Source organism: Trypanosoma cruzi, genomic scaffold, assembly GCF_000209065.1.
Source record: "Trypanosoma cruzi strain CL Brener 1047053516931 genomic scaffold, whole genome shotgun sequence".
NCBI lineage: Eukaryota > Euglenozoa > Kinetoplastea > Trypanosomatida > Trypanosomatidae > Trypanosoma > Trypanosoma cruzi.
Genome location: NW_001849458.1, coordinates 120,899 through 144,217, shown reverse-complemented (window position 1 = coordinate 144,217; position 23,319 = coordinate 120,899). Strand labels below are relative to the sequence as shown.

General features: G+C 46.4%; 9 protein-coding genes across 9 annotated transcripts, besides 56 other annotated features; all 9 read right to left on the bottom strand.

The window, feature by feature from the left end:
- Positions 1-1,525: a sequence feature (heterozygous, Esmeraldo-like haplotype).
- Positions 844-4,275, bottom strand: Tc00.1047053504057.11 (phospholipid-translocating ATPase, putative; the record flags this gene model as incomplete). Its single annotated transcript, XM_812212.1, has 1 exon — positions 844-4,275. One exon carries the CDS (start codon positions 4,273-4,275, stop codon positions 844-846), a length of 3,432 nt encoding a protein of 1,143 aa, XP_817305.1.
- Positions 1,526-1,661: a sequence feature (areas merged during assembly that could not be assigned to a particular haplotype. This can correspond to areas where the two haplotypes were merged or to regions with more than two copies in the genome that were merged during assembly.).
- Positions 1,662-2,150: a sequence feature (heterozygous, non-Esmeraldo-like haplotype).
- Positions 2,151-4,275: a sequence feature (haploid, Esmeraldo-like haplotype).
- Positions 4,112-4,157: a sequence feature (A-rich).
- Positions 4,276-7,158: a sequence feature (heterozygous, Esmeraldo-like haplotype).
- On the bottom strand, positions 5,401-6,006 carry Tc00.1047053504057.21 (hypothetical protein, conserved; the record flags this gene model as incomplete). The annotated part of the gene is made up of 1 exon (XM_812211.1): positions 5,401-6,006. One exon carries the CDS (start codon positions 6,004-6,006, stop codon positions 5,401-5,403), a length of 606 nt encoding a protein of 201 aa, XP_817304.1.
- Positions 6,410-9,409, bottom strand: Tc00.1047053504057.30 (hypothetical protein, conserved; the record flags this gene model as incomplete). The annotated part of the gene is made up of 1 exon (XM_812195.1): positions 6,410-9,409. One exon carries the CDS (start codon positions 9,407-9,409, stop codon positions 6,410-6,412), a length of 3,000 nt encoding a protein of 999 aa, XP_817288.1.
- Positions 7,159-7,623: a sequence feature (haploid, Esmeraldo-like haplotype).
- Positions 7,624-8,484: a sequence feature (areas merged during assembly that could not be assigned to a particular haplotype. This can correspond to areas where the two haplotypes were merged or to regions with more than two copies in the genome that were merged during assembly.).
- Positions 8,485-9,436: a sequence feature (areas merged during assembly that could not be assigned to a particular haplotype. This can correspond to areas where the two haplotypes were merged or to regions with more than two copies in the genome that were merged during assembly.).
- Positions 9,437-9,499: a sequence feature (haploid, non-Esmeraldo-like haplotype).
- Positions 9,455-9,509: a sequence feature (A-rich).
- Positions 9,500-10,440: a sequence feature (haploid, Esmeraldo-like haplotype).
- Positions 9,784-9,805: a microsatellite.
- Positions 10,034-10,057: a microsatellite.
- Positions 10,113-10,158: a sequence feature (AT_rich).
- Positions 10,186-10,286: a sequence feature (A-rich).
- Positions 10,437-10,476: a microsatellite.
- Positions 10,441-11,269: a sequence feature (heterozygous, non-Esmeraldo-like haplotype).
- Positions 10,549-10,595: a sequence feature (AT_rich).
- Positions 10,754-10,798: a sequence feature (AT_rich).
- Positions 10,928-10,965: a microsatellite.
- Positions 11,162-11,181: a microsatellite.
- Positions 11,222-11,327: a sequence feature (T-rich).
- Positions 11,270-11,987: a sequence feature (haploid, non-Esmeraldo-like haplotype).
- Positions 11,794-11,859: a sequence feature (A-rich).
- Positions 11,988-12,870: a sequence feature (heterozygous, Esmeraldo-like haplotype).
- Positions 12,010-12,050: a microsatellite.
- Positions 12,146-12,181: a microsatellite.
- Positions 12,423-12,447: a microsatellite.
- Positions 12,507-12,555: a sequence feature (T-rich).
- Positions 12,811-12,927: a sequence feature (T-rich).
- Positions 12,871-13,043: a sequence feature (haploid, Esmeraldo-like haplotype).
- Positions 12,976-13,003: a microsatellite.
- Positions 13,044-13,258: a sequence feature (haploid, non-Esmeraldo-like haplotype).
- Positions 13,143-13,214: a sequence feature (CT-rich).
- Positions 13,259-15,161: a sequence feature (areas merged during assembly that could not be assigned to a particular haplotype. This can correspond to areas where the two haplotypes were merged or to regions with more than two copies in the genome that were merged during assembly.).
- Positions 13,395-13,431: a microsatellite.
- Tc00.1047053504057.40 (hypothetical protein, conserved) lies at positions 13,519-15,024 on the bottom strand (the record flags this gene model as incomplete). Its single annotated transcript, XM_812196.1, has 1 exon — positions 13,519-15,024. One exon carries the CDS (start codon positions 15,022-15,024, stop codon positions 13,519-13,521), a length of 1,506 nt encoding a protein of 501 aa, XP_817289.1.
- Positions 15,053-15,087: a sequence feature (AT_rich).
- Positions 15,162-15,491: a sequence feature (areas merged during assembly that could not be assigned to a particular haplotype. This can correspond to areas where the two haplotypes were merged or to regions with more than two copies in the genome that were merged during assembly.).
- Positions 15,165-15,188: a sequence feature (AT_rich).
- Positions 15,221-15,289: a sequence feature (T-rich).
- Positions 15,492-18,948: a sequence feature (areas merged during assembly that could not be assigned to a particular haplotype. This can correspond to areas where the two haplotypes were merged or to regions with more than two copies in the genome that were merged during assembly.).
- Positions 15,671-15,697: a microsatellite.
- Positions 15,735-15,762: a sequence feature (AT_rich).
- On the bottom strand, positions 15,764-17,044 carry Tc00.1047053504057.45 (hypothetical protein, conserved; the record flags this gene model as incomplete). The annotated part of the gene is made up of 1 exon (XM_812214.1): positions 15,764-17,044. One exon carries the CDS (start codon positions 17,042-17,044, stop codon positions 15,764-15,766), a length of 1,281 nt encoding a protein of 426 aa, XP_817307.1.
- Positions 17,223-17,248: a microsatellite.
- Positions 17,596-18,936, bottom strand: Tc00.1047053504057.50 (hypothetical protein, conserved; the record flags this gene model as incomplete). The annotated part of the gene is made up of 1 exon (XM_812197.1): positions 17,596-18,936. The coding sequence occupies one exon, from the start codon at positions 18,934-18,936 to the stop codon at positions 17,596-17,598; it is 1,341 nt and encodes a 446-aa protein (XP_817290.1).
- Positions 18,949-19,133: a sequence feature (areas merged during assembly that could not be assigned to a particular haplotype. This can correspond to areas where the two haplotypes were merged or to regions with more than two copies in the genome that were merged during assembly.).
- Positions 19,011-19,041: a microsatellite.
- Positions 19,134-20,075: a sequence feature (areas merged during assembly that could not be assigned to a particular haplotype. This can correspond to areas where the two haplotypes were merged or to regions with more than two copies in the genome that were merged during assembly.).
- Positions 19,223-19,247: a microsatellite.
- Tc00.1047053504057.60 (hypothetical protein, conserved) lies at positions 19,284-20,885 on the bottom strand (the record flags this gene model as incomplete). The annotated part of the gene is made up of 1 exon (XM_812198.1): positions 19,284-20,885. The coding sequence occupies one exon, from the start codon at positions 20,883-20,885 to the stop codon at positions 19,284-19,286; it is 1,602 nt and encodes a 533-aa protein (XP_817291.1).
- Positions 20,076-20,424: a sequence feature (areas merged during assembly that could not be assigned to a particular haplotype. This can correspond to areas where the two haplotypes were merged or to regions with more than two copies in the genome that were merged during assembly.).
- Positions 20,425-21,309: a sequence feature (areas merged during assembly that could not be assigned to a particular haplotype. This can correspond to areas where the two haplotypes were merged or to regions with more than two copies in the genome that were merged during assembly.).
- Positions 20,944-20,983: a sequence feature (GA-rich).
- Positions 21,007-21,041: a sequence feature (AT_rich).
- Tc00.1047053504057.65 (hypothetical protein, conserved) lies at positions 21,124-22,080 on the bottom strand (the record flags this gene model as incomplete). The annotated part of the gene is made up of 1 exon (XM_812213.1): positions 21,124-22,080. The coding sequence occupies one exon, from the start codon at positions 22,078-22,080 to the stop codon at positions 21,124-21,126; it is 957 nt and encodes a 318-aa protein (XP_817306.1).
- Positions 21,310-21,345: a sequence feature (areas merged during assembly that could not be assigned to a particular haplotype. This can correspond to areas where the two haplotypes were merged or to regions with more than two copies in the genome that were merged during assembly.).
- Positions 21,346-23,319: part of a sequence feature (areas merged during assembly that could not be assigned to a particular haplotype. This can correspond to areas where the two haplotypes were merged or to regions with more than two copies in the genome that were merged during assembly.) that runs on past the window's edge.
- Positions 22,213-22,249: a microsatellite.
- On the bottom strand, positions 22,602-23,252 carry Tc00.1047053504057.70 (hypothetical protein, conserved; the record flags this gene model as incomplete). Its single annotated transcript, XM_812199.1, has 1 exon — positions 22,602-23,252. The coding sequence occupies one exon, from the start codon at positions 23,250-23,252 to the stop codon at positions 22,602-22,604; it is 651 nt and encodes a 216-aa protein (XP_817292.1).

Genomic DNA, 23,319 nt, shown 5'->3' with positions numbered 1-23,319 from the left:
AAATATTCTCGCGGGGATACGGAGCCAAAAACACATCAGCAAATGAGACAAATTCCCGGTGCGGCACAACGAGGGCACCATCTCCGCGGAGAAGTAGTTTGTGGAACCATGCACTCAGGAACCGCGCGGATGGGAACGAAAGCCCACACATCCGCCTCACCTTCTCCGGTGCGTGGCAGGAAGCAAAATTATCTCAGACACACAGCGCATTTGCATGGCGCTCTCGCGCGACATGCGTGGGGACGTCTCGGGGGCGTCGCCCCATCGCGTCTATTAGGGCGTCAGCCATCCGAAGACACGCGGTGTCCACGTGCAAGTGCGTGCCAACGGGCATGCCTGGAATTTCCTCCAGCTCAGAAATGTGTCTCCAAAGCAGTTTACCCTCGCAAGAAGTGCCAAACCACAAAAGACTGCTCCCGAGCCAATTCTGCGGATATCCCATCGGGGCGTTTACTGAGATGAGCTCCACGCAGCTCTCCGCAGTCTTCAGCGGACGTTCATCCACTAAGACAGTACGTGTGGGTGGGTGTAACGTTGGAGAAAGAGGGATATATGGTGGAGTTTCAGCCGCGAGAAAGGAGCACAACAGAAACACAGGAAGAGAGGGAGATGAGCAGACACGGGAAAAAAAGAATGGGAGAGCCCTTCAGAGAAACAAATAAAGAAGGACATTAAATTCGTTCATTTATTGGGGAAGGAATTGAGAGGAAAAAGCAGAAAAAAAGTTTCGCACAAAAGATGGCCATTAAATGTGTCTGCGGTCCCAATTGACTTCTTTCAGTCCATCGGTGTAACGCCGCTAAGCCTCCCCTCACACCCACACAAATGGGACCCATCGAAGCGTCAGAGTAGTGAGTATGCCAGTTTCTGGTTGAACAGCAGATATTTGCTTACCAACCATATGGTGTAAATGGGAATAATAATGGCTAGGGTAATTACTGTCACTCGCCACCAACAGCCGGACGAGAAAAAAAAGTTTCTGTCTATTGTTTCAGGCAACACCACGACGGCCACAAAGTAGGACGCAATGGAAAAGCATTCAGCTGCAATAAACAAATAGAGATGACGTCGCCGTTGTTTCCAAAGTATTCGGAGGTGCGCCGTGGACGCCACGATAATAAGTTCCGTCATCAATAAAGAAGTGTAGGCAACCGCCACCAATTGAAATAACTCCTCGCTAAATAACTCAAGTGAAAGAAACATCATGGTCCCTCCTTGAAAAATAGAAATCCATACCCATTGCAAAAAAGAGCGTGTGTTCATAGATCGAGCTTTTAACAGCTCCTTGTAATGCTGCGGAAACTCACTGACGTCTTTCTCCCGTATCTCCTCATCGAGTACAAGCGCAAAGACCGGTGCCATAGTAAAAATGGTGGTGTACCCCATAAGAAGATATCCATTAAAAATAGACATGGTGGTGCCTGCGAAAAGAAGTGAAAAGAACGCCTGCACTACCGAGTACACCATACCTCGGTGCATAATAAACTGACTCATACGGCATGTACGACAATATGATCTACGCCCATGCCACATTATAAGTCGTACACAGTGAGCAAACTTCGTGATGGAAAAGTCTGCTGCCATACTTGCCTGCTTGCCTTCTAATCCCTCCACACCAATACCAACGTCCGCGGCAAGTATCATTGAAACGTCATTTCCTCCATCCCCAATAGCAGCCATGCGGACCCTCTTGTCGCAGTACTTTCGCATAGTGTGAATAACAGCCGCCTTTTGTGTAGGCGAACATCGTGCCACAATAACGGAATACGCCGTTTGCGAGACTTCAACAAAGATTCTAGAAACGGATTCTGAAAGACAAAAAGAAAGAGAGGTGCCGTCCAAAATAAGCGTCCATGGTCTGCTGACACATGCACCGCGTGATAGCAAAGCGTAACGAGCCGCAAGTTTCTCCAAAAAACGCATGGCATCTTCTTCTGTAGAAGACGCCATCACTTCCACAACGCCGTTTCTTGGAATAAGTCGTGTTGAATGACCAATGGTAGTGGCCGTCTCCACCTTGTCACCCGTTAGGATCCACACTTTAATGCCACCCATCCCTAATGTTTCCAGTGACGTCGTGACATCATCTTGAAGTTCGTCTTCTACACCGGTAACGCAAACTAACTTCATGTCCCTTTCAATAATACGCATGGCCGCATCTAAAGAACTGTTACGCGTGTCACCCAAGTCTGCATTGGCCTCATTATATTTCGCCAAAAATGTTTCAAAAAGCTCTTCTGTTAATGTCCGCTGCGCAAATACTAAAGTTCGAAGTCCCACCTGCGAGAATTCCTGACAACTTTCATACAACCAATCAGTGAGGCGTAAAACACTCGCCATCTTCGTATCAGCCCCCTTCATCAGATATTTATATCCGCCCTCGCCCACCCCCCGCCGTTCACGAACGATAATTCCCATACACTTTCGTTCAGAGGTAAAGGGAAAGGCCTTGATAATGTCGTAATGCACAGTTCTCCCCCCAGGGGTCGTAAACCGCACGCAATTCACATCACGGTGTGTAAGAGTCATACCAATAGAACTACAGAACTTCACAAAAGCCACTTCATCGGGTGACGCCGCCTGATATTCTAAACGGCCATCCTCCATAACGGGACTGACGTTGTGGCAGAGTACAAGCGCGAGAAGTGCTTCGCCTACAGATGTGACATCGCGTGGAAATGTTCTTTGCGAGAGCAAACCACCGCCTTTACCAACATCTATTGCGTTGAGACCTCCGGTTTCATGCCTTTCAACAAAAAAAGCTTCCATGATCCTTCGAAAGCGGTCCACCTCATTGTAATTCAAAATCGTATCGACACCGACTTGAATGACGCGAAATTCCATTTTGTTTTTCGTCAGCGTCCCTGTCTTGTCCGTAAACAAATACTGCAAACGACCCAATTCCTCCGGGATGTTTGTGTTGCGAACAACCGTACCATCTATTTTTGAATCTCGGAACATTTCGTACGAGTACCACATGCGACCCACATCGACGTTGACTCGCATAGAGATGGGAATGATGGCTGACAAAAGGATAAGAAATCGAAGAAACATCACGATCCAGTCCCCCTCAAACTGCTGCAGAAAAACAAGGAAAAGCGAAACAACGACAAGAAACAGAAAGCACAGTGCTCCAATGAAATTCAGTTCACTTTCTATAAGACCTGTCTTTGTGGAGGGTTTGCTGGAATTCATCGCGCTACGCGTGTCAACGCCGGTGTAAAGCACCGCGGCTATCAAGGTGCCGGACGCCACGACACAACTTTTCCATAACGTGTTTTCAAGACAAATGGCCTCGGCGTCCAACCCCGCAACATCAAGCATCCCCACAAATTTGTAGATGTCTTTGTGAAGCGGCTCGCAGCGTATGTTCGCCCGGAATCGGCAGAGTGTTTCATTATTGAGAGTTTGTGTCAGTTTCAAGGCATACCGCAGCTTCCAATCAGTTTCACCGTCGAGTTGGTCCGTTCGAACAAAACATGTCCCGCTCTTCTCAGATGTACGCAACAACACACAATCCGCCGGGATCCGCTGGCCACTGCGCAACACCAGTAAGTCCCCGACCTGAATCGACGACGCGAGCACAACACCCGTTGATCCGTCCGGAAAAAGTTTTTCCACCTTCTCCTTGTTGGCAATTTGATCACGCCTGTAACGCTGAATGTCATCCACGGCGTCTTTTATTAAAGAGAGCAGCAGAACAAATACTAGCGGCGAGAAGTACGTGACAATAAACCCGACTTTCAGGGCCGGAATGAGCTGCGAGAGGGACAGCAGTAAATAAAAAACATTGAAAACTGACCGGAAGTGGTAAAACAAAGCAAGCGGGAGAAACGAGAGGAGGGAGTAACGCCTGTTATTGACCGCATTGTTTGGGTACGATCGGCCCGACCACACCGCCGGATCGCAGCCAATCGCAATCGTCCGCGGCTCATTCGCTTCCGCCACATCCATGTTAAGCCACCCTCTCACGAGCCTCACGTAACTAAACGGCTTCATCGGAGGAATCGGCAGACACAACGAACCCTCATCGTCGCTCCCATCACGATTCCCATTATTGTACACTCTCACCATCTCTACAGCCTCGTTCATAAAGGCTTCCCCACCCACCAAAAAAAAAAAAGAAAAAAAACAAATAAATAGAAAAAACAAACAAACGCAAGTGACCAAGCCACAACCCTCGCCACAAATACACACAAAAAAATAGACATTCTTAACAAATAGCACAAAACACATACGAGTAACGGTAATGCATGATAATTCGACCACCACCATGCGTCAAGATACGGCCAACTGCACAACAACAAAGATAAACAAGAAGATCAAAGGCCGGCACCCATCATAGCTTCACAGAAATGGAACACTTCTCTCCATCTAATCGGTGTCTGACCCTCATCGTTGCAAGCCATGAAGTCTCCCAATGCATCCACAAACTGAGCTGTTGCGCAACCGCCAAAACGGCCGCACAACGACAACAGCCTGCACCGTCGCTCGTGGGCGCATTGCATTTACTCGGCATGGCTTCCAGCAAACACGTCGCCAAAAAATACAGACGCGGTGGGTGGGCTGCCGCAATGAGAAACGCCGCAAGAGCCACACAATTCCTAATTCTTGCGTGGCCACAACCAAAATAGTCTTGCGGGGATACGGAGCCAAAAACACATCAGCAAATGAGACAAATTCCCGGTGCGGCACAACGAGGGCACCATCTCCGCGGAGAAGCAGTTTGTGGAACCATGCACTCAGGAACCGCGCGGATGGGAACGAAAGCCCACACATCCGCCTCACCTTCTCCGGTGCGTGGCAGGAAACAAATTTATCTCAGACACACAGCGCATTTGCATGGCGCTCTCGCGCGACATGCGTGGGGACGTCTCGGGGGCGTCGCCCCATCGCGCCTATTAGGGCGTCAGCCATCCGAAGACACGCGGTGTCCACGTGCAAGTGCGTGCCAACGGGCATGCCTGGAATTTCCTCCAGCTCAGAAATGTTTCTCCAAAGCAGTTTACCCTCGCAAGAAGTGCCCAGCCACAAAAGACTGCTCCCGAGTAAATTCTGCGGATATCCCATCGGGGCGTTTACTGAGATGAGCTCCACGCAGCTCTCCGCAGCCTTCAGCGGACGTTCATCCACTAAGACAACACGTGTGGGTGGGTGTAACGTTGGAGAAAGAGGGAGATATGGTGGCGTTTCAGCCGCGAGAAAGGAGCACAACAGAAACACAAGAAGAGAGGGAGATGAGCAGACACGGGAGGAAAAGAATGGGAGAGCCCTTCAGAGAAACAAATAAAGAAGGACATTAAATTCGTCCATTTATTGGGGAAGGAATTGAGAGGAAAAAGCAGAAAAAGTGGTGCAAACCATTGCCAAATCCGTCGAATGCGCTGCGTTTACTAGGGTTCATTTTTTTTTTGTGCAGTCGTCAGCATCATTGTCGTCCACAACATCTCCTCCGGTTGCCTCCCATACTTTTTGGTACTTGCCGAGGTCCAATTTGTTGTAGTTGGGGGAAATGACGGCGATAAAGCCCTCGACGTGAGGTGCCGTCACAAGAAGTTCGGGTCGTTCTTGCACGGTGGGGTTGAGCTCCAGAACAAATCCGGCAACACATGCAGGGATTTTGTACAAAGTTCCATCCGTCATTGTTATAACGCAGATATTAGTGTCTTCTTGACATTTTGTGGCGTTTTTCTTGCGTTTTCCCACCAAACAAACGTTTTGTGGTGCAAGTTTTGCATTTCCCCTTCCAGAACCAAATGTGACGGATTCGATTCTGGGATGAGATGCATCTAATTCCTCGTCTGTACACAAACTCTTACGATGCGACTGAATAGCAGCATGTGACCCGTCCAGGCATAATACACACAACCCATTGCTGTGCACCAACAGCCTACAATTATTATCTTCTACCCCTTTGCAGTTTCTCACTACATATTGGTGGTAGTAACGCTCTGTGAAGTAGTCAAATGTCTGTGGCTTGTCAGCAATGCTGCAGGACACCTCCATTTCTCACAGTGGCGTCAATTAAATGCAGTAACAAATGAGAAAACAACCCGCATCCTTCATTCACAGAAATAAATGGAGGTCGCCGTAAAACCAGATAAGAAATAACAAGAAAAAGAACAAGAAAAGACGTGCAGTAAATATGGCAAACGATAGGAATAAGCACGCACATTAAATAATTACATGTATGTAAGGGTCGTACATGAGAGCGGGTGACCAAAACTGGACGAACCAAAGCAAATGAATCATGTACAAATTTCAAAAAAAAAAACTTTCGCAACCATTTGCAATGCAACCGTAAAGAGAATAGCAAGTAATGCAAGAAAGACAAAAAGAGTAAATAAAAACTCTGAAAACCCCCGTCTGCAATGTTGTTGTTGTTATTTTTTGCCTTGCACATACTCAATTACGGCGAAATACCGCCAACCAGATAGGATTTCTTAAACTTCCGTTTGAAGCTCTCTCGTTTTTTCGCCACGCCTTTCTTGTAGGCGTCCACGAAGGATTTATTTTTCGGGTCCGCTATATTCACCTCAAGTACCCTGTAGCGGAAGTTAAACGGAACGCGTCCCCCCGAGATGTTACTTAATCGCCTTGCAAGACGAAATCGCTGCCTACTAGATGCGCCACGATTTCTTCTTGCCTCCATTTCCAACAGAGTTCTTCTGCGAGGCCTGACACTCGGTTGACCGGGTGTTTCGTACGGCGCTGGTGACGCCATGGCACGCTCCAATTCAGCATCCGGCCCGACAACATCAAACTGCTCAAACACGGATCCTAATGATGACGCCTCCGCCATCAAGGCTCCCACTGGTACAACCGCATGCTCCGAGTCGTATGTGTTCATAAGCCTTTCATTTTCTCGAGCTGCCAAATCGTCCTCCCCATCATCCTCCTCCTTCTCGTTCTCCTTTTCGCCAATATGCTTCATTTCCTTCGCAGCCCCTGTTTTTGAATCCTCAACTTGAGAACAAGGAGTACAGCTTGCTAAATCCATGGGCTTCTCCCTTTGTTCCTCGCCGTCAAGCATGTCAAGCCATGCGGTTCCCAAGACATGTTCATCCACCTCGGGCAATTGTGTTTTTGAGGGCAGCATGGCAGTTCCTTCCAGAACGCGACTCTTCTCTCCAAGATACGTGGAAGTCTGCAATTTGGGTTCAAAATCCATCGACATACACAACTCAGGGTTGTCATCGATGAGGTCTTCCCCATTTTTCAACACCTGCGGCGGCGGCTGTGATGACATGACGCTTATTTTTCCAACAAAAAAAGAAGCAGACTTGTCATCGTGAAAAATTTTCACAAGAGCTGCATCATTCGTGCAGAGCACCACATCGGCTTCCTCAGGTGCTATTGTCCGTATCATGGCAAGAAGCAAAAACAAGTGATCGTTGTCCGAGTGAGCGGGATCAAGAACCGCGGCCTTTATCTGCGACTCCATCACAGAGTGTGCCATAAGACATTCACTGAAATGGAGAACACGAGTTCGTCTTTTTTTATTCACGTCTCGCAGGAGTGCAAACAAACTTCGTAGCCGCTGCGAGGCAATAAAAGGCTCAGCCTTGTTGGTCTCCTGCAGGGCCTCATCCATCGTCACAATATCATTCTCTTGCTCAATTGTTAAGGACATCTGCTGCAGACAGCAGTAGGGAATAAGAAGAAGAGAAGACCCCTCATCCTCAACATCAGAGGTTTGCCCCACCGTAATAAAGTGTTCGCTTGTCTCTACAAAGGAAGAATCCAAAATAAAGATCCTTTTAAACCCCACCAACTTGTTTCGTAACGCAGAGGCATCCGTAGCGACAAACTCCCCTTCGGGTAGTGCATAGTCGCTGAAATGGGGAATAGAGCCCACCAAACTGATGTCAAGTTTTGGCATCTTCTCTGTGATGTCATCCAGCGCCTTATTCACATCCACTTCACCGCAACAAGATCGAAAATACACCGCAGCCGCCGCACGGAAGTTCTCATCGAGCACAACCACGTCCTCCATTGAGCATGACTCGTGGAGTTTTGCCTCCATCAGCAGTTCCTGAACCCGGACAGGCCCCAAACCCTCCATAAGTATAAGATACAACTCCATTCGACTCAACGCATTGCGGTAGTGAAAAAAATCTGTATAACAGAACTTCCAGAAGAGCTCAACTTCTCGTGTGAGATCGTAATCCTCGTCAATTTTCCGTCTCAATTCAATTTCTTTGATCTGTTCCCGAAGAAGTGCTTGTTGATCTGCTGAGGAGCCCTCACATCTCACAATCATAACTGCCCGTGTCAAATCAAGCACCTGAAGATTGCTCTCTTCCATGCATCGTAGTGAACGAAGTGCCAGTGACGGCTTCGTTGCCGAAATTGCCACAATAAGGTAATGATAAAGCTCCGCCGTGACGCCGCCTGCCTCAACAAGTGGCTTTCGAAAAGCAACAGCCGATGGATCCGAAAAGCAATGCCAAATATCCCGTTCACCCGCCCGGTGTTTTTTTGCGCTTTCTTTGCTCTTCTCAGCGGAAATACGCCGCAAGTACTCATCCACAAGCTCCACCACGCGCTGCACATTGCCCGCAAAGGCTGCCTGTTCCAAGTCATTTGTAAAGCTCTCGTGCAAAATAGAATCCCGAAGGTGTGGGCGTGACAACGTTGGAGGAGTCCATGACGCTCCCGCTTCCAAGTGACGAAAAGTATGATGCCGGCTAACTGGCGGCCAAGTATCATTTGAGACAGAGTTAGAACTGCCATCAGGAAGAGCATCGATAAACTCAAGGAGTTCTGGCTTTGCGCAATGATATATTTTAGAGCGGAGTTGCTTAAAAGCTCTAAATAGTCCCTCTAATTCCCGGGTTTCTTCATCGGAGGTTTGAAATTGCAAGGTGGCAGTGCCATCGGTCACTTCATGTTTCACTAGATGAAAATAACGGGCCAAGTACATTTCCCACACTGCCTCCGCCATATCTTCGGCACTTTCATCATTTGGCGAGAGAGCAGCAATGTGTAAAAGCCATGTATAGTGGGAGAGGGAGAATGGATGACCCGTTTCCACCAAATACTGTTGCCAACGAAATGCCGTCGTCAAGTCGCGCCCAGCAGCACAAAGTCTGAAAAACTCTTGATACGTCTCCGATCCTACTTTGTGGCTGTGAACCATGGTCTGAAAAACATGTTGGGAGTACATGTACGCCTGACGCTTTGCCGTCTTTCGCTTCTCAAGGTCCATCACAGTTGTGCACCACGCCAACAAGCGAGCACAGTGGTGATCGCTCAGGAGGTGCTTGTGGTGATGCAAAGACCATGCCAAGTACCACGGACGAGGCTCCCGGTACAATTTGCGCCGCAAGTTCTCCAACCCCTGGCTAGCACTCCACCCACGAAAGATGTCGCCGTGGTGTGCACGCGCCTTGACGCCACCCCACATACAAGAGCCACAGCGGCTAGCTTGCAATGGAAGTGGGGCAACAGCAAAAAAAAAAAAAAAGGAAAAAAATAATAATAATACAGTAAGAGCAAAAGAAGAATGAGAATTCACGCATCAATAAATTTTAGTCTTTTTTTTTTTTTTCCTTCGCTTCTTCAATTCGTCTCTACATCCTTTTCCTGTTGCGTTAATATAAAAAAAAGAAAAAACAATTACGTCAGTCGCTGCATCCACTGGAGGAAACAGACCCACCCAATCACACACAAACACACAAACAAACATCCCACAGGTGCGTAGTGAAAGGCGTCAGAGGGCAAATTCAGTGGGGGCCCGGAGAAAAACAATTTTTAGAGCTAAGCTTTTTTCTGGGTTTTAAAAAAAAAAAAAAAAAAAAAAGGTTAGCGTTAAATATTTGCGGTTAAAATCAAACATCCGTCCAAAGCGCTCTTCTCTTAAAGCAGATCTCTTGTGTGCGTGTGTATGTTTGACTTTTTAACTTCCTCTTTTTTTTTTTTTTTTTTTCAATCCCTCCATTTTATTTCTGTACATGACTTGTTTTCCTCCTCCTACTCCCCGCCACCACGTCATCGGAGCCACCCCTCCCAACACTCGCCCTTTCCACTCCTCTCTCTCTCTCCCTCTCTCTCTTCCCACATGCACACCTCCTCTGCGGACAGAAACCCGGTCTCTCCACACGTCGCACTAATTATAATTATAATAAATACCATATTATTCTTATTTAATATTATCTGACGCGTAAGGCGTGGAGATGTCGCAAAAGGGAGGGAAGGGAAACAACAACAAAAGGATATGCCAAAAAGAGGAAAGAACAAAAGACAACAGCAAAGGCAAAGGCAAAAAAAAAAAAAAAAAGAAACAGGCGGTAAGGGAGAATTCGTAAACCGCATGCTAAACACATGATACACACATTTCCGCATAAAAACAATACAATTGTAATTCATATGTATTTGTATTTTTATTGTGGATGCATTGACGTATTATATGAATGCACGTAGACGCATACATGAAAGAAAAGAAAAGAAAACAAACAAAAAAACAAAAAAAAAGCCATGCCAAAGAAAGAAAGACTGTTGTGATCGCGGAGGCATAACGCATAAAAACACACAAACAACAACAGCAAAAAAAAAAAAAAAAATTGATATGACATATATATAAATAAATATATGTGTTTTCATGATTTCATTCTCTCTCCTTTTCTCTCTTATACCCGTGCCGCACGGCTGGTCGATCGTAATGCAAAACGCATGCAATGCATGTGTCGTCCCCCTTCACACAAACACAGACACACACACCAAAAAAATTGTGTGTCCTGTTGAAAATCCCTTTATTTCTTTAATTATATATTTATATATATTTTTTCTTTTTATACCTCATTTTCATTACTCCTTTGCATATACACATATATACGGCCTAGGCTTTTTTTCTTTTTTTTCTTTTCGGATGCTGCATTTAATTTCTTTCTTGTTGCCTCCCATCTCTCGGTATCTCACTTTATCATTTTTTCTTCTTTTTTTTTTTCCTTTTTTTTTATTTTTCCCTCTCCTTTCCCTGCTTTGTGCGCATGTGTGCAGAAGGAGTGGTGGTGGCATCCAATTTTTTTTTTTTTCTTCGTGTGCCCACCCCTCCTCGCTGCTTTCCCGCTCGTGTTCCCCCCTTCACCCATTGCCCCCGTTGACGATGTGATCCTTCAGAGTTAATTGCCTACTCCCAATGTTTGTACGGAAAATATTTCTCCTCCTCCTCCTCCTCCTTCAACAACAACAACAACAAGTGAACATCACACACACACCGTCTCTCTTTTTTTTTCTTTTTGTTTTTTGTCACTTGATGTTCATTTATCTATTTTATTTATTTACTTCTTCATCTATTCGTCTTTTTTTTCTTCTTCTTTTCTCTTCCGTGAGCCCCGCCCTTTTTGCGGCACTTCGTTCGCTTCTCTCCCTCTCTGCCACTGCTGCTGCTGCCCCCATGCCCGCTGCATGCGGTGCCGCCAGAGGGTGGTGTGGGAGGATACAGAAGAAACAAAAAAGGGAAATACCACAAAGTGATAAGCGGCCCGCGTTCCTCTTTTTTTTTCAATTCCTCCATTTTTTTCCTGCAAATAACTTGTTTTCCTCCTCCTACTCCCCGCCACCACGTCATCGAAGCCACCCCTCCCAACACTCGCCCTTTCCACTCCTCTCTCTTTCTCTCTCTCTTCCCACATGCACACCTCCTCTGCGGACAGAAACCCGGCCTCTCCACACGCCGCACTAATTATAATTACGATGAATACCATTATTCTTATTTAATATTATCTGACGCGTAAGGCGTGGAGATGTCGCAAAAGGGAGGGAAGGGAAACAACAACAAAAGGATATGCCAAAAAAAGGAAAGAACAAAAACAACAGCAAAAGAAAAAAAAAAAAAAAAAAAGAAAAAAAAAGAAACAGGCGGTAAGGGAGAATTCGTAAACCGCACGCTGAACACGTGATACACACATTTCCGCATAAACACAATACAAATACATATGAATTACAAATGTATTTTTATTGTGGATGCACTGATGTATTATATGAATGCACGTACACGTATACATGAAAGAAAAGAAAACAAAAAGAAAAAAAGAAAAAAAAAAAAAGAGCCATGCCAAAAAAAGGAAGACTGTTGTGATTGCTGAGACATAACGCATAAAAACACACAAACAACAACAACAAAAAAAAAATGTAATATGACATATATATATATACATATAAATATATATAGATATATGTTTTCATTGATTTCATTCTCTCTTCTTCTCTCTCTTATACCCGTGCCGCACGGCTGGTCGATCGTAATGCAAAACGCATGCATGCATGTGTTGTCCCCCTCCACACAAACACACACACACAAAAAAAAAATTGTGTGTCCTGTTGAAAATCCCTTTATTTCTTTAATTTCATATATATATATTCTTTTTATCCCTCATTTTCATTACTCCCTTGCATATACACATATATACGGCCTAGGCTTTTTTTTTTTTTTTTTTTCTTTTTGGATGCTGCATTTAATTTCTCTCCTGTTGTCTCCCATCTTCCGGTATCTCACTTTATCATTTATTCTTCTTTTTTTTTTCCTTTTTTTATTATTTTTCCCTCTCCTTTCCCTGCTTTGTGTGCATGTGTGTGTGTGTGTGGGAGGAGTGGTGGCGGCATCCAATTTTTTTTTTTCTTCGTGTGCCCACCCCTCCCTCGCTGCTTTCCCGCTCGTGTTCCCCCCTTCACCCATTGCCCCCGTTGACGATGTGATCCTTCAGAGTTAATTGCCTACTCTCAATGTTTGTACGGAAAATATTTCTTCTCCTCCTCCTCCTCCAACAACAACAACAACAAGTGAACATCACACACACACACACACACTCTCTCTCTCTCTCTTTTTTTTTTTGTTTTGTTTTTTGTCACTTGATGTTTATTTATGTATTTTATTTATTTACTTCTTCATCCATTCGCCTTTTTTTTTTCTTCTTCTTTTCTCTTCCGTGAGCCCCGCCCTTTTTGCGGGGCTTCGTTCGCTTCTCTCCCTCTCTGCTGCTGCTGCTGCTGCTGCTGCTGCCCCCATGCCCGTTGCATGCGGTGCCGCCAGAGGGTGGTGTGGGAGGATACGGAAGAAACAAAAAAAGGGAAACGTGCGTTGCACCACACACAATCGAATCGCGATTCCCTTTTTAAGTGAACACAAGCAGCTTTGGCCGTTTCCCTGCCCCCCTCTCTCTTTCTCTCTCCCTCCCTCTTTCTTTCCCATTTCTCCTGCTCTCAATCTTCCTTCCGTTTGTTACCCGCTCTTTATTCTTCTTGTCCCGCGCTTTGGTTTTCCGCTCTTTTCTCCGGTGTTTATGTGCAAAAACAAAAACAAAGAACGCGGTACACCCGCAGGGACAAAAAAAAAAACAATAAATAAAAGATAACACCACCACCACCACTAACAACAACAACAACAGTAGCAGAAAAAAAAAAAAAAAAGAAAAAAAGGAAAAAAAAGAAGTAACTGTGGAAAAGACAAAAATGTCAACAACAACAAATAGGAGGAAGTGCGGAGAATAAATTATGAAGAATTATTAACGTGAAGCCTCATCTTTGCCTCACTCTCGTTCGAGCCACAATCCAAACCGCCGCTGCAGCTGCACAAAGAAGCAGACCGACCCTTTTCTTCGCGGCAAAGAGTTTCCGGGTGCATTTCGCTCGCGGGGCATTTGGCGCAGGCACCTCACCTGCACGAATTAGTTGATCAATGCACACCCGTATGGTCTCCTTCATGGGAGTGAATTTTATGTCCAAATCTACCGTTGCTCTGTGGGTTTGCAGGCGCTTTCGAACGCCCACAAAACGCCAAAGAAATCCCATCTTTACTTGCGATTGCGTAGCACCAATAAGGAGTGTCATCAACGTATTTGCGGTCCGTGTGGGGGGCGTAAGGTGCGGATACGCTTCCTTGATCATTTCTGCAATTTCGGCGTAACTAAAACAGCCATTGGAGACTATAACTCGCTGGTCCTTTACCTCCTGGCACTCTAGTGCTCGTACATGCGCCTCAGCAACATCACGCACATCCACATAATTCCAGTACAAGTTAGGTGCATAAGGGAAGCTTGGAGATGCCGTGGCTAACCCTTGAATTTGCATCATGGCATTACTAATTTCCTCTGTACGACTTGGCCCAATGGTGATGGAGGGTAAAATCACTACTAATTCCACACCAATCATTTGCTTCATCCTCCACGCCTCTTTTTCAAAACAAATGCGAGCATAAGGAACGGGGTCAGTGGCGGCGGTAGCTACTGTATTCCAACAAGACTCGTCAAAGGCTCCAGAAGGAGGATCCGGATCTGTTATGTGAAACACCGAAGATGCTGCTCCCGTGATTAAAACTCGTTTCACTGTTGATTTCCCCGTGGATCGGATAGCATCAAAAAGTGTACGAATAGCGCTTGTATGTAAGGCCACTGGATCCTTGTTACCAGGGGATGTCGGGCAGCCGCAGTGAATGACATATTTACACCCACGCATGGCATCACGCAAGGCGGAGGAGTTGGTCATATCCGCCTCAAATATCGTCAAGCGTCGTTCTGGACCTTGGTCCATGGAATAAAAATCCATTTGTTGCTGTTCGCTTAGCGTATCGGCCACTGTTACACGAACCGTGTAGCCCGCGTCGAGAAGCTTTGCCACCACATGGCTTGAAATATACCCAATGCCGCCAATAACCAAAACATTGGTTTTATTTTTGACACTCTTGGCACGCCCCTTCTCGGTTTCGGAGGACAATTGATTCAGGATCGTCGACACTGTCGCTCCCGGCAAAACATACTGTTCCTGCGGATTTGGCGGAAAAGCATTGGGTTGGGGCATCTCCTCCTCAGAAAGAATATCACCATTCATTGCATTAAGGTCCAAGGCACTTCCAGAAAAGACCTTCTGAAGTGTGTGCGCGCCAGGCTGTGGACGTACTGGCTGACCATCTTCTGTAAAGAAATCAACGCCAGGGCCCAATATATGCGGCTGTTTTACTAAATTTGGACGACGCACTATCTCCATGTCCTCTAGGGAAAGACAACTGCCAGAAAAGGCACGCAGCATTTCCCCTTCCTCTTCCGCACAGGTACCGTATATAAATATAAATATTTAAATATATAAATATATGTCTGCCTTTGTGAATGTGAGTGCTTTATTTTAAGCAAAAGCCTCCGCGTACTACTTTCTACTGTCGCCTCCTTTTGTTAAAAAAAAAAAATTTTATATTTGAGGGGGAGGGGTGGAGCCTTTTTTCCCTGTGTTTTTTTTTTATTTTTATACTTTTTCCTTTCTGTTTCTTTTTCTTTTCTTTCTTTTTTTTTTTTTTTTTATCCCTTCCTTTGATGTGTTAACGTCGTTTTATTTGGACTGCACTCTCTCTTCGAGCGTTATGTGGGGGCGGCAGGGGTATGTAGAGAAAAACAAATAGTGCGGGGGTACGTTCAGGACCTCTTCCTCTTGATTTTCGCTCGTCTCGCTGCTGCACACGTGTGACAAATAAAAGTAAAATATTTAAGTTCTCAAAAAAGGGAAAAAAAGGGAAAAAAAAGAAAAATGTGCGGGTCCAAAAAAAAAAAAAGGAGGACACGGGAGGCCACCAATGTAAAACACAGGCGCCATGAAGTGCCAGGCCGCAAACAAAAAAAACAAAAACAGTAGTAGTAATAAAGCACACCAGTTTTTTCATGTTGTAAGGAAATAGTCCTTACGGAAAAAGAAAAAAAAAAAAAAAAAGAAATCAGGTGACAGTTAATTTCTAGTAATGGTGGGAACACAAAAAAAAACATTTTTTTTTTTTTTTTTCCTAGCGACGATAGTACACGACCTGTGACTCGCCAGCAAAAGGATTCTTACCGCCCGCTGCTTCTCCTTCTACGTGGCCAGAAGAGAGCTGTAACTCCTTCTCCTTCTGTTTGTTTCCGTGTCGCAGTTCGGTTCGGCTTACAGTAACAGATTTGCTTCGACGAGCCCATTTTTTCACTTCCGCAGATCTTCCTTCACATGGTGGGCTTTCCCCTAACAACTCGGGGACGGGAGGCCCTGCGGCAATGAGCGAATTGGTGATCTCTGTGCGTGACTCTAAAAACCGAACCGCATCATCGAGACGCTCATCAAAGGTCTCATAATAAGTATTGTTCTCCGGCAAAGTAACACGCAAGTTATTATCCATAACAGCCGTTTCAGCAACGGAGGTCCGACGTTTCTTTTGTGGGGGCGGCACATCTAGCGAGATCAATTGTGATTCAACGCCTTGGCTTCCAGAAGGCGAAGCATGCAGTCGGCGTTTGCTACGTGTTTCGCTGCTCGTCGTGATTGTTCCGCCCTCCTGAATTACCTGCGATGAGTTGCTGATCGCTGCAGCCTCTTCCATCCCGTCCCCAGCTTCGGGCGAAGCAGCAAAAGTTGTGGGTCTCAAACTCGTCAAGGCTGCTGTTGCGACGGCACCCGAGTCCGCCGCCAACTGGCGTTCCCACACAGAGATTGCCAACGCAGCCCTGATGGCGGAAGGTAACTTCATCCACGCCACATTTACGCGCACCACCGGGGGCAGAGGCGGATCCTGTAACCGAGGGCACAGTGTCCGACAAGCAGAGAAGTACTGAGCATCGTTGCCTTCTTCCTGCTGCACCAAAACCGGTGCCTTCACCGCACCGTTGACGGACACAAGGGCCAAGACAACCTGCATCCATACCAGATGCGCGACACCAACTTTATCGCCAACCCGAAGTGTGACGGACTCGTTGCAACGAAGAAGAACGCGATTCTCTCCGGCAGTGCGTCTGGAGACGGTGATTGTATTCTTTCCAATACACTTCAACACCAAACGTTGCGCCACATGCGGATGGACGCGAGCGGTTAAGGGGATTTCTTCGGGCGAGGTGTTTTCCACCCACAAAGACATCATCCGCCGGGAATAGCGCGGATTGTTCCCAAGACGCCAATAAAGTTCCGGTGAGTGTCGACCCAAATATTTGACGGCGCCGTGGTGCCGCTCCGAACCACAAGACGGCGGTGGCGGTATGTCCACGTAAGAGGTGCCAAACGAGGGGTTGCCGCAGTGCACCAAAAAACAGCGAAGCTCCATCTCGTCAAGTTTATTCGACGCTCTCACAGGTTTACTTCTCACAAAACGAATGCATATAAATAGAGAGAAGAGAAAAAGAGAGAGAGGGAAGGTGTGATGAGGCAAATTAGAAAAAATAGAAATAAAAGTGAATAAATTTCAATTGAAGACGCAGATAACTCAACTTCCAACACACTAATATTATTTATTATTATTATTATTATTTTCCCACTCCTTCGCTCTATCTTGTTTTACTGGACATAAAGGATTCATCATGACTTTCAGCCACACCTTCACCAACTCCCCAAAACAAACTTCACTGCTTACCATTCTATCCATCCCTGCCTTTGTGATACCACACTCGGCTGACATCAAGAGTAAATCCAAAGAGTGAGTCTGAGGCAGGAATAAGCTCAACTTCATTCAAAACATTTTCCACTCCCCTTCTTGACCAACTGCGTAACCCTGCAGTAAACGACCCATCATCATGTCTCTCTCTACAGGAACTGTATAAAGTAATATCACGGACAAAAACACAAACACAAACACAAAAGAAAATAAAAGAATTTTCCTCAATTCTTCTTTTCCGGCATCATTTTTTTAACCGCCTCTGACCAGTGCTGGACCGACTCCATGAACGGCCGGGCAATGCTTGCCAAGGCGTATTCATCCGCATGCACAATGTCAACGCATACGTTCATAATAATGAGTTCATTGCGTAAACAAACGCCAACACCACCAGTGGCCATGTCGCGGCCAAGTAAAGCTCCCTCAAGCAACATCTCAAACAACTCTAGTCGCTTTCCAGCATTCGAAGGTAATGAATTTGCAATGACAGCATACATAAACAGACGCTCTGTGATGGTATCAAGCGTGACAAGAATATTTGTTCCATCCCCTAACGGTAAAACGCACGTGTCATTATCATCTAGGTGTAGTTGGGGAATGTTTAGCTCGAGTGAGAGTTGTTTCAAACTTTTTTCAACCTTTTCAGCTACATTCATCGCCGGCTGCCGTTGTCGAGTTTGCTGTGTTATCGTCGTCCCCTGCTCGAGAAGCCTCTGTTGCTGAGATCGAACCTGTTCCTCTAAGCTGCGCACCAGCGCCCTTTGCTCCTCTTCAAAAAGTGTCTGCTCCCGATGGAGTCTCCGCCTCTCCTCCCGCATGAGGTCAAGTTCCTTCACGAGCTCCTCCTCTTTGGCTCGCCATTTTTCCTCCGCAGAACGCCCCACCGCCTCCTTTTCTCTTAATAACTGTGCAATGATGCCCTTCAACTGCTCAATTTCCTCCTGCAATCGCCAGTCCGAGGAGGCATTGGCAAGCCGACGCTCCATCTCTAACAAACGCTCCTCTAGCCGAGCATTTTCTATTTCCAGTGCGTGAGCCTCGCGTCCCATGCGTTTGCTGCGGTAATTCATTTCCCTCGGCGGTGGGCTCGTAAACGCCTCACCACCGTTCTGGCCATCGCGAGGATGACTGCCTTGAAGGGGCGTTAACAACCCCGCGGTTGGGGAGGCGCATGAAGCGGCATCAACGACCGATGATCTTCCACGATGCGCCACACCGCCCATCGACATTGAACTGCTAGGGAGTCTGTTCACACGACGACCATCACCACTATTGGTACGACGCATCCCTTTCACGTGACGCAGTTGCAACACCGCTCCGTCCACGAGGCCCACATCGCCTCCACACTCACCATCTTGCATGACTCTGCCTCTAAAAGAAAGTTCTTGCTGCTGGGCGCTGAGGCCTGTGGCATTCTGCAAATATCGCTTTAACTTCGACGTTGTCAACAAACGCACATCCCCCTCCATCACAAGTCTATATTTAAACCCGTCAATGTCGGACAGGACGTAAACACATCTGGTGCCACCCGTTTCGCTGTTACTCATCTTCTTTTTGTTAGTCATTCACGCACACGGAAGGAAACGCACTAAGACTGGTCCTCAAAAACAAAAAACACATAAAAAGAAGAATAAAGGACATATATATATTTATATTTATATATTTATATAAAAATCCATGAGACGCACGCACTGGAGGTGTGACTGAGCCATGGACCGTAAAAAGTGAAAAATTTTTTATTTCCTTCCGCCTTCCAATTGGTGGTGCAATGCTCATGGCCACTGTTTTCAAGAGGCCCCCCAAAGCAAACACTCCTCCATATCCCCCCTAAAGAAAAAAGAGGGCAGGATGAAAAAAAAAGAAAAAAAAAAAAAAACGGCGCATTCACACCCTCATACATGCCCCACAACTGTTATATTAAAAAGTGCCGCAGCATTCCCATCTGGTATTCCATTTGTTCCTTCAACTGCATCTTCAATGATTCCATGAAGCATAAGGCACTTTCCACCGCATCGCGGACGGCGTTGGGTGAGTCCTGAGAGTGGCTCATCGAAAATCCCCACTGTGCGTCGTATTCGGTGTCGCACTGCCGCAATATAAACCGCGTCCCCATGCACAACTGCAGGCCTATGACACGACTAGCCGAACCCCTGACCAGCATCCCAATTTGTTGAAATGTCAGCTTTTCATCCACAATTCGCCGTTCCACTTGAGTCGCAACCAAAATCCTCGGCAAGGATTGCCTAAAAGAGGTGCGCTGACCGTTGCTGCCTCGAGTGGCACTCATTGCGTTTTGTTTCTGCAACACGGTGCCATCCGCTACGAATTCGTAAAGGGATTCGTCAATAAATCCTAATTGGGCAGAGAGATATCCAGGGGCAATAACCGTATGAATGCGACTATACATCCGCGTAAGAAATTCATCTTTCCAATCCCTCTGCAGCTTCACAGTTGGGAGCCACGAGGTTTCAACATCATGAAGAAGCTGTAAAAGTTGCTGAAGGCGCTTTTTTATCCTCCCATCTCGACCCAACAGTCCTTGGCGTCGTTTGGGAAAGGATAATAAAAGTGCGGAATTAATGTCTCCTTCAATGCCATTCAAAAGTTCTTCCGTGTGCTGCTCCGCCAAGCTCTGCATTTCTTCAAACGCCTCGTATGACTCGGATGCCATTTCCAGCGCAAAGGCAAAAGCAACAAAGCGATTAATCTTCCCCAACCACCGCACACAACGCGCGAGAAGCTCTTCGCGAAGTTGCGCCTCTTTTTCATTTTCTATAAACATGGAATTTATAAATGTCATGGTGTATTGTAGCATCCACTCCGTTGCATACAAGGTGGCCAGTAGCGTCAGGGTGATTGGAGCCATATGTTCCCTAAAATACGCCATGACAGCCTCTGCCCCGTGAAGAGGCACCGCATCCTCTTCTTGAACGGGAAGCTTCACTTGAATCTGTGCGTCACCCTCTTCCACCACAGCGAGAGCCACAGAGAGGGATTCCAGTAGATTCTCGAAAGTAAAAGAAGCACATTCACGAGCAACACTCTCCTCTGCAACTTTTATGTTCTCTTCTAGCTGACGCTCAACCTCCACTAGCGTCTGCACCTCCACCTCAGTCCTTGTAAATTTATTCATAACGCTTGAAGGAGAATTGCTCAGGAGTGCCAAACCAGGTGGCATCAAAACTTTTCCAATTGGATCCTCGTCCGCGTCACCAATTTCCTCACATTCTTCCGATACATCCCCCGATTCTACAACCGCCGCTGCAGCTGATACGACGTTGGTGGGCAAATACAGCGCTGTCTGCGGTTGGTACAAACCACTCTGTACAGTTCTTTTCGCTGCCTTCCCAAGACCACTGCCGAGCATCAACTCTTTCACATAAGTCTTCTGCCGCGCTCGCTGTCGCAAGCGAAATGCCTCGTGGATGCCGGCCTCCGCCTCCTCACGGTTGTAACCGTCCTTAAATTCGCCAAATGCGGCGTAAAACGGCGTACCAACGGGCGATTCATCCATCCCTTTTTGTTTTCACATGGACGACAAACGCGCATGTTAATGGAAACAAACGGACACGAAGGGAGAGAGAAAGAAAGAAAAAAGGCAAAAAGAAAAAATAATAGTTTTAATGGCGACCAACTAAAAAAAAAAATATGTAAAATTCATTTATTTTATCTTTCATATCCCCACAATCTTGCTGCTGGCCACACACGCAGTCACTCTTCCACTCGTTCTTCCAAAAATTACACTGCTCTCGTCAAACACTCAAATCTTTTGTTAGCATCATCCACACTATGATACCTAAAAAGATTACAAGAAGCACCGGCGCAAGAGTGCCCGGCTGGTACTTCGCGTCGAGGGCACCTTGAAAGTAAAATGTGAGGATAAAAACATCGTCTTCGCGTCGCAGCACCTTTTCAGCGTTCCGCGGGGTAAGCCAAACCTTGCAACACCTTCGATGTAGCTTCCAGTCTAACGTACCCCCGCCATTGCGGCAATTAGGACTGCTTACCATCTTGACAGGAGAGGAAAACACTGCACGACACGCAATTTCGTCCGGCAAACGCGGTGCGCACACAAAAGGATACAAAACCTGCAACGCGTGAGGCTCACACCACATCATTTCTTTTGAAATCCATCGGATCTCTACAATTACCTCTGCCCCCACCTCCGCCGCCTTGCCGCCAAGCACGTCGGATGCATTAGGCGTAATGCTGTAGATTGATACAGGGTGCTTCCGTCGGATATCGGTAAAATTTTCATCGGGCATGTCTGTTGCCATCTTAAATCGCCGTAAATTTCCCGATGCACTATCCTCGACGCTCACCAGCTGTCCCACAACTAGTCTACCATTAATTCGTGCCATAATTGACGTCACGGCCCCACTGCATCCGCTGACAGGAAAGATAAGCGCAAATCGCCTCTCCGAGACGTCCCCAACATGATATTTCGTTCTCAGGCGATACATCACCGTTTTTTCAGTGGTTTGAATTTTCAACAAACAAGATGTGCAGCGCAGAGGCTTTCCAAGTGATTGGGCCCAGGAAATGAGTTTCTCTGACAAATTCATTTCCACTGACGCAAATTTGCCACAAGCAGAAGACGATGCCGCTCCAATGTCAACAGCATAAAGGCCTGCCATGACATGCTCCCACTGTGGCATCTTCAATCCAGGTCGCCGAAGAGGTTTCGGTTGATTGCCATATCCAAACATTCTTTACCGTTGCCTTCTCTTCTTCTTTTTCCGTGAATGTGTGTGATTGTAACACCACGTCACGGCAAAAAAAAAAAAAAATGGCCGAGTGGTGCCCCCAATACTATTAATAATGACAACCCACACACCCTAATGTATATATATTATATATATATATATATATATATATTACAGAAATAAAAGAAGTTACATCCAAAAGAAAACAAAGCAATAAATATTATTCCCACGCCCAAGACGTGTGATGAGGTGAAAGAACAAAAACCAAGGCATTTTCAGAATTTGTAGGATATTTTTTAATTCGACGAGAGAAGTGAGTTATTTGCAAAGAACAGGTAAAAGATGCTTGCAAAGAAGTGAACCCACAGCTTCAATCGCAGGCACACGGAAACAGTTAGAGTCCGAGTTAAGTAACCCAAAAGTAGCGGTAAACCAAATGTTTACCAACAGAAATTCGGGTTTTGGAGACGGAACACGGCCCTCCGCGTCTCTCTCCCTCAGTCCCTCTCTCTATATTCCAATTTTTAATATTCATCCACGGAAGAACCACTAGCGCCTTCGTCACTATCGTCTTCGGCAGCAAATGATGATGCGGAGGAAGAAGATGAGGAAGATTCCGAAGAAGAAGAATCGGAGGATATCTTTGATTCCATCCGAGGCGCGTGACATTTGACACACTCCGGCACACTTGTTGGCATAAGTATATTACAGTTGGGGCAGAACCACAATACCACGTCCAGCCGGTGCGTTGGCGGCGTCCATTGTACCTCGTGTGTCTCACTATGGCTATAAAAGACATGCTGTGTGATGGGATCGTAAAACTCATGCCACTCCTCGCTCTTGTGGTCAAACTCGCAGTCACGAGTGTCGTGAATGCCGCCACAGTCGGCGCAGCGGTACTTCTTGACTGGGCACTGCGCCGATGGATGTCCTCGCTGAGCGCACTTCCAGCATCCCCTTTTTCTATCCATTAATGGGTATTGTTCGGGGTTCCGTTGTAGTCGGGGGCAGGCAACTGTCCAATGGTTCTTTGTGCATATGTGACACACAAAAGACGCCGGGGCAGAAGGAAGAATAACTTCTCCTTTCTGCTTCTTTCGACGCCGCTTACCGCCGCGCTTTCGTCGCTTTGCCGTCGGCTTCGGCGGGGACATGCTACGATCCCTTTTGGCCATTCAAAGTCGCTGTCGTTTAAACACACGGCAGCTTTCCGTCAGCTGCAAATTAAAAATAACACCACAA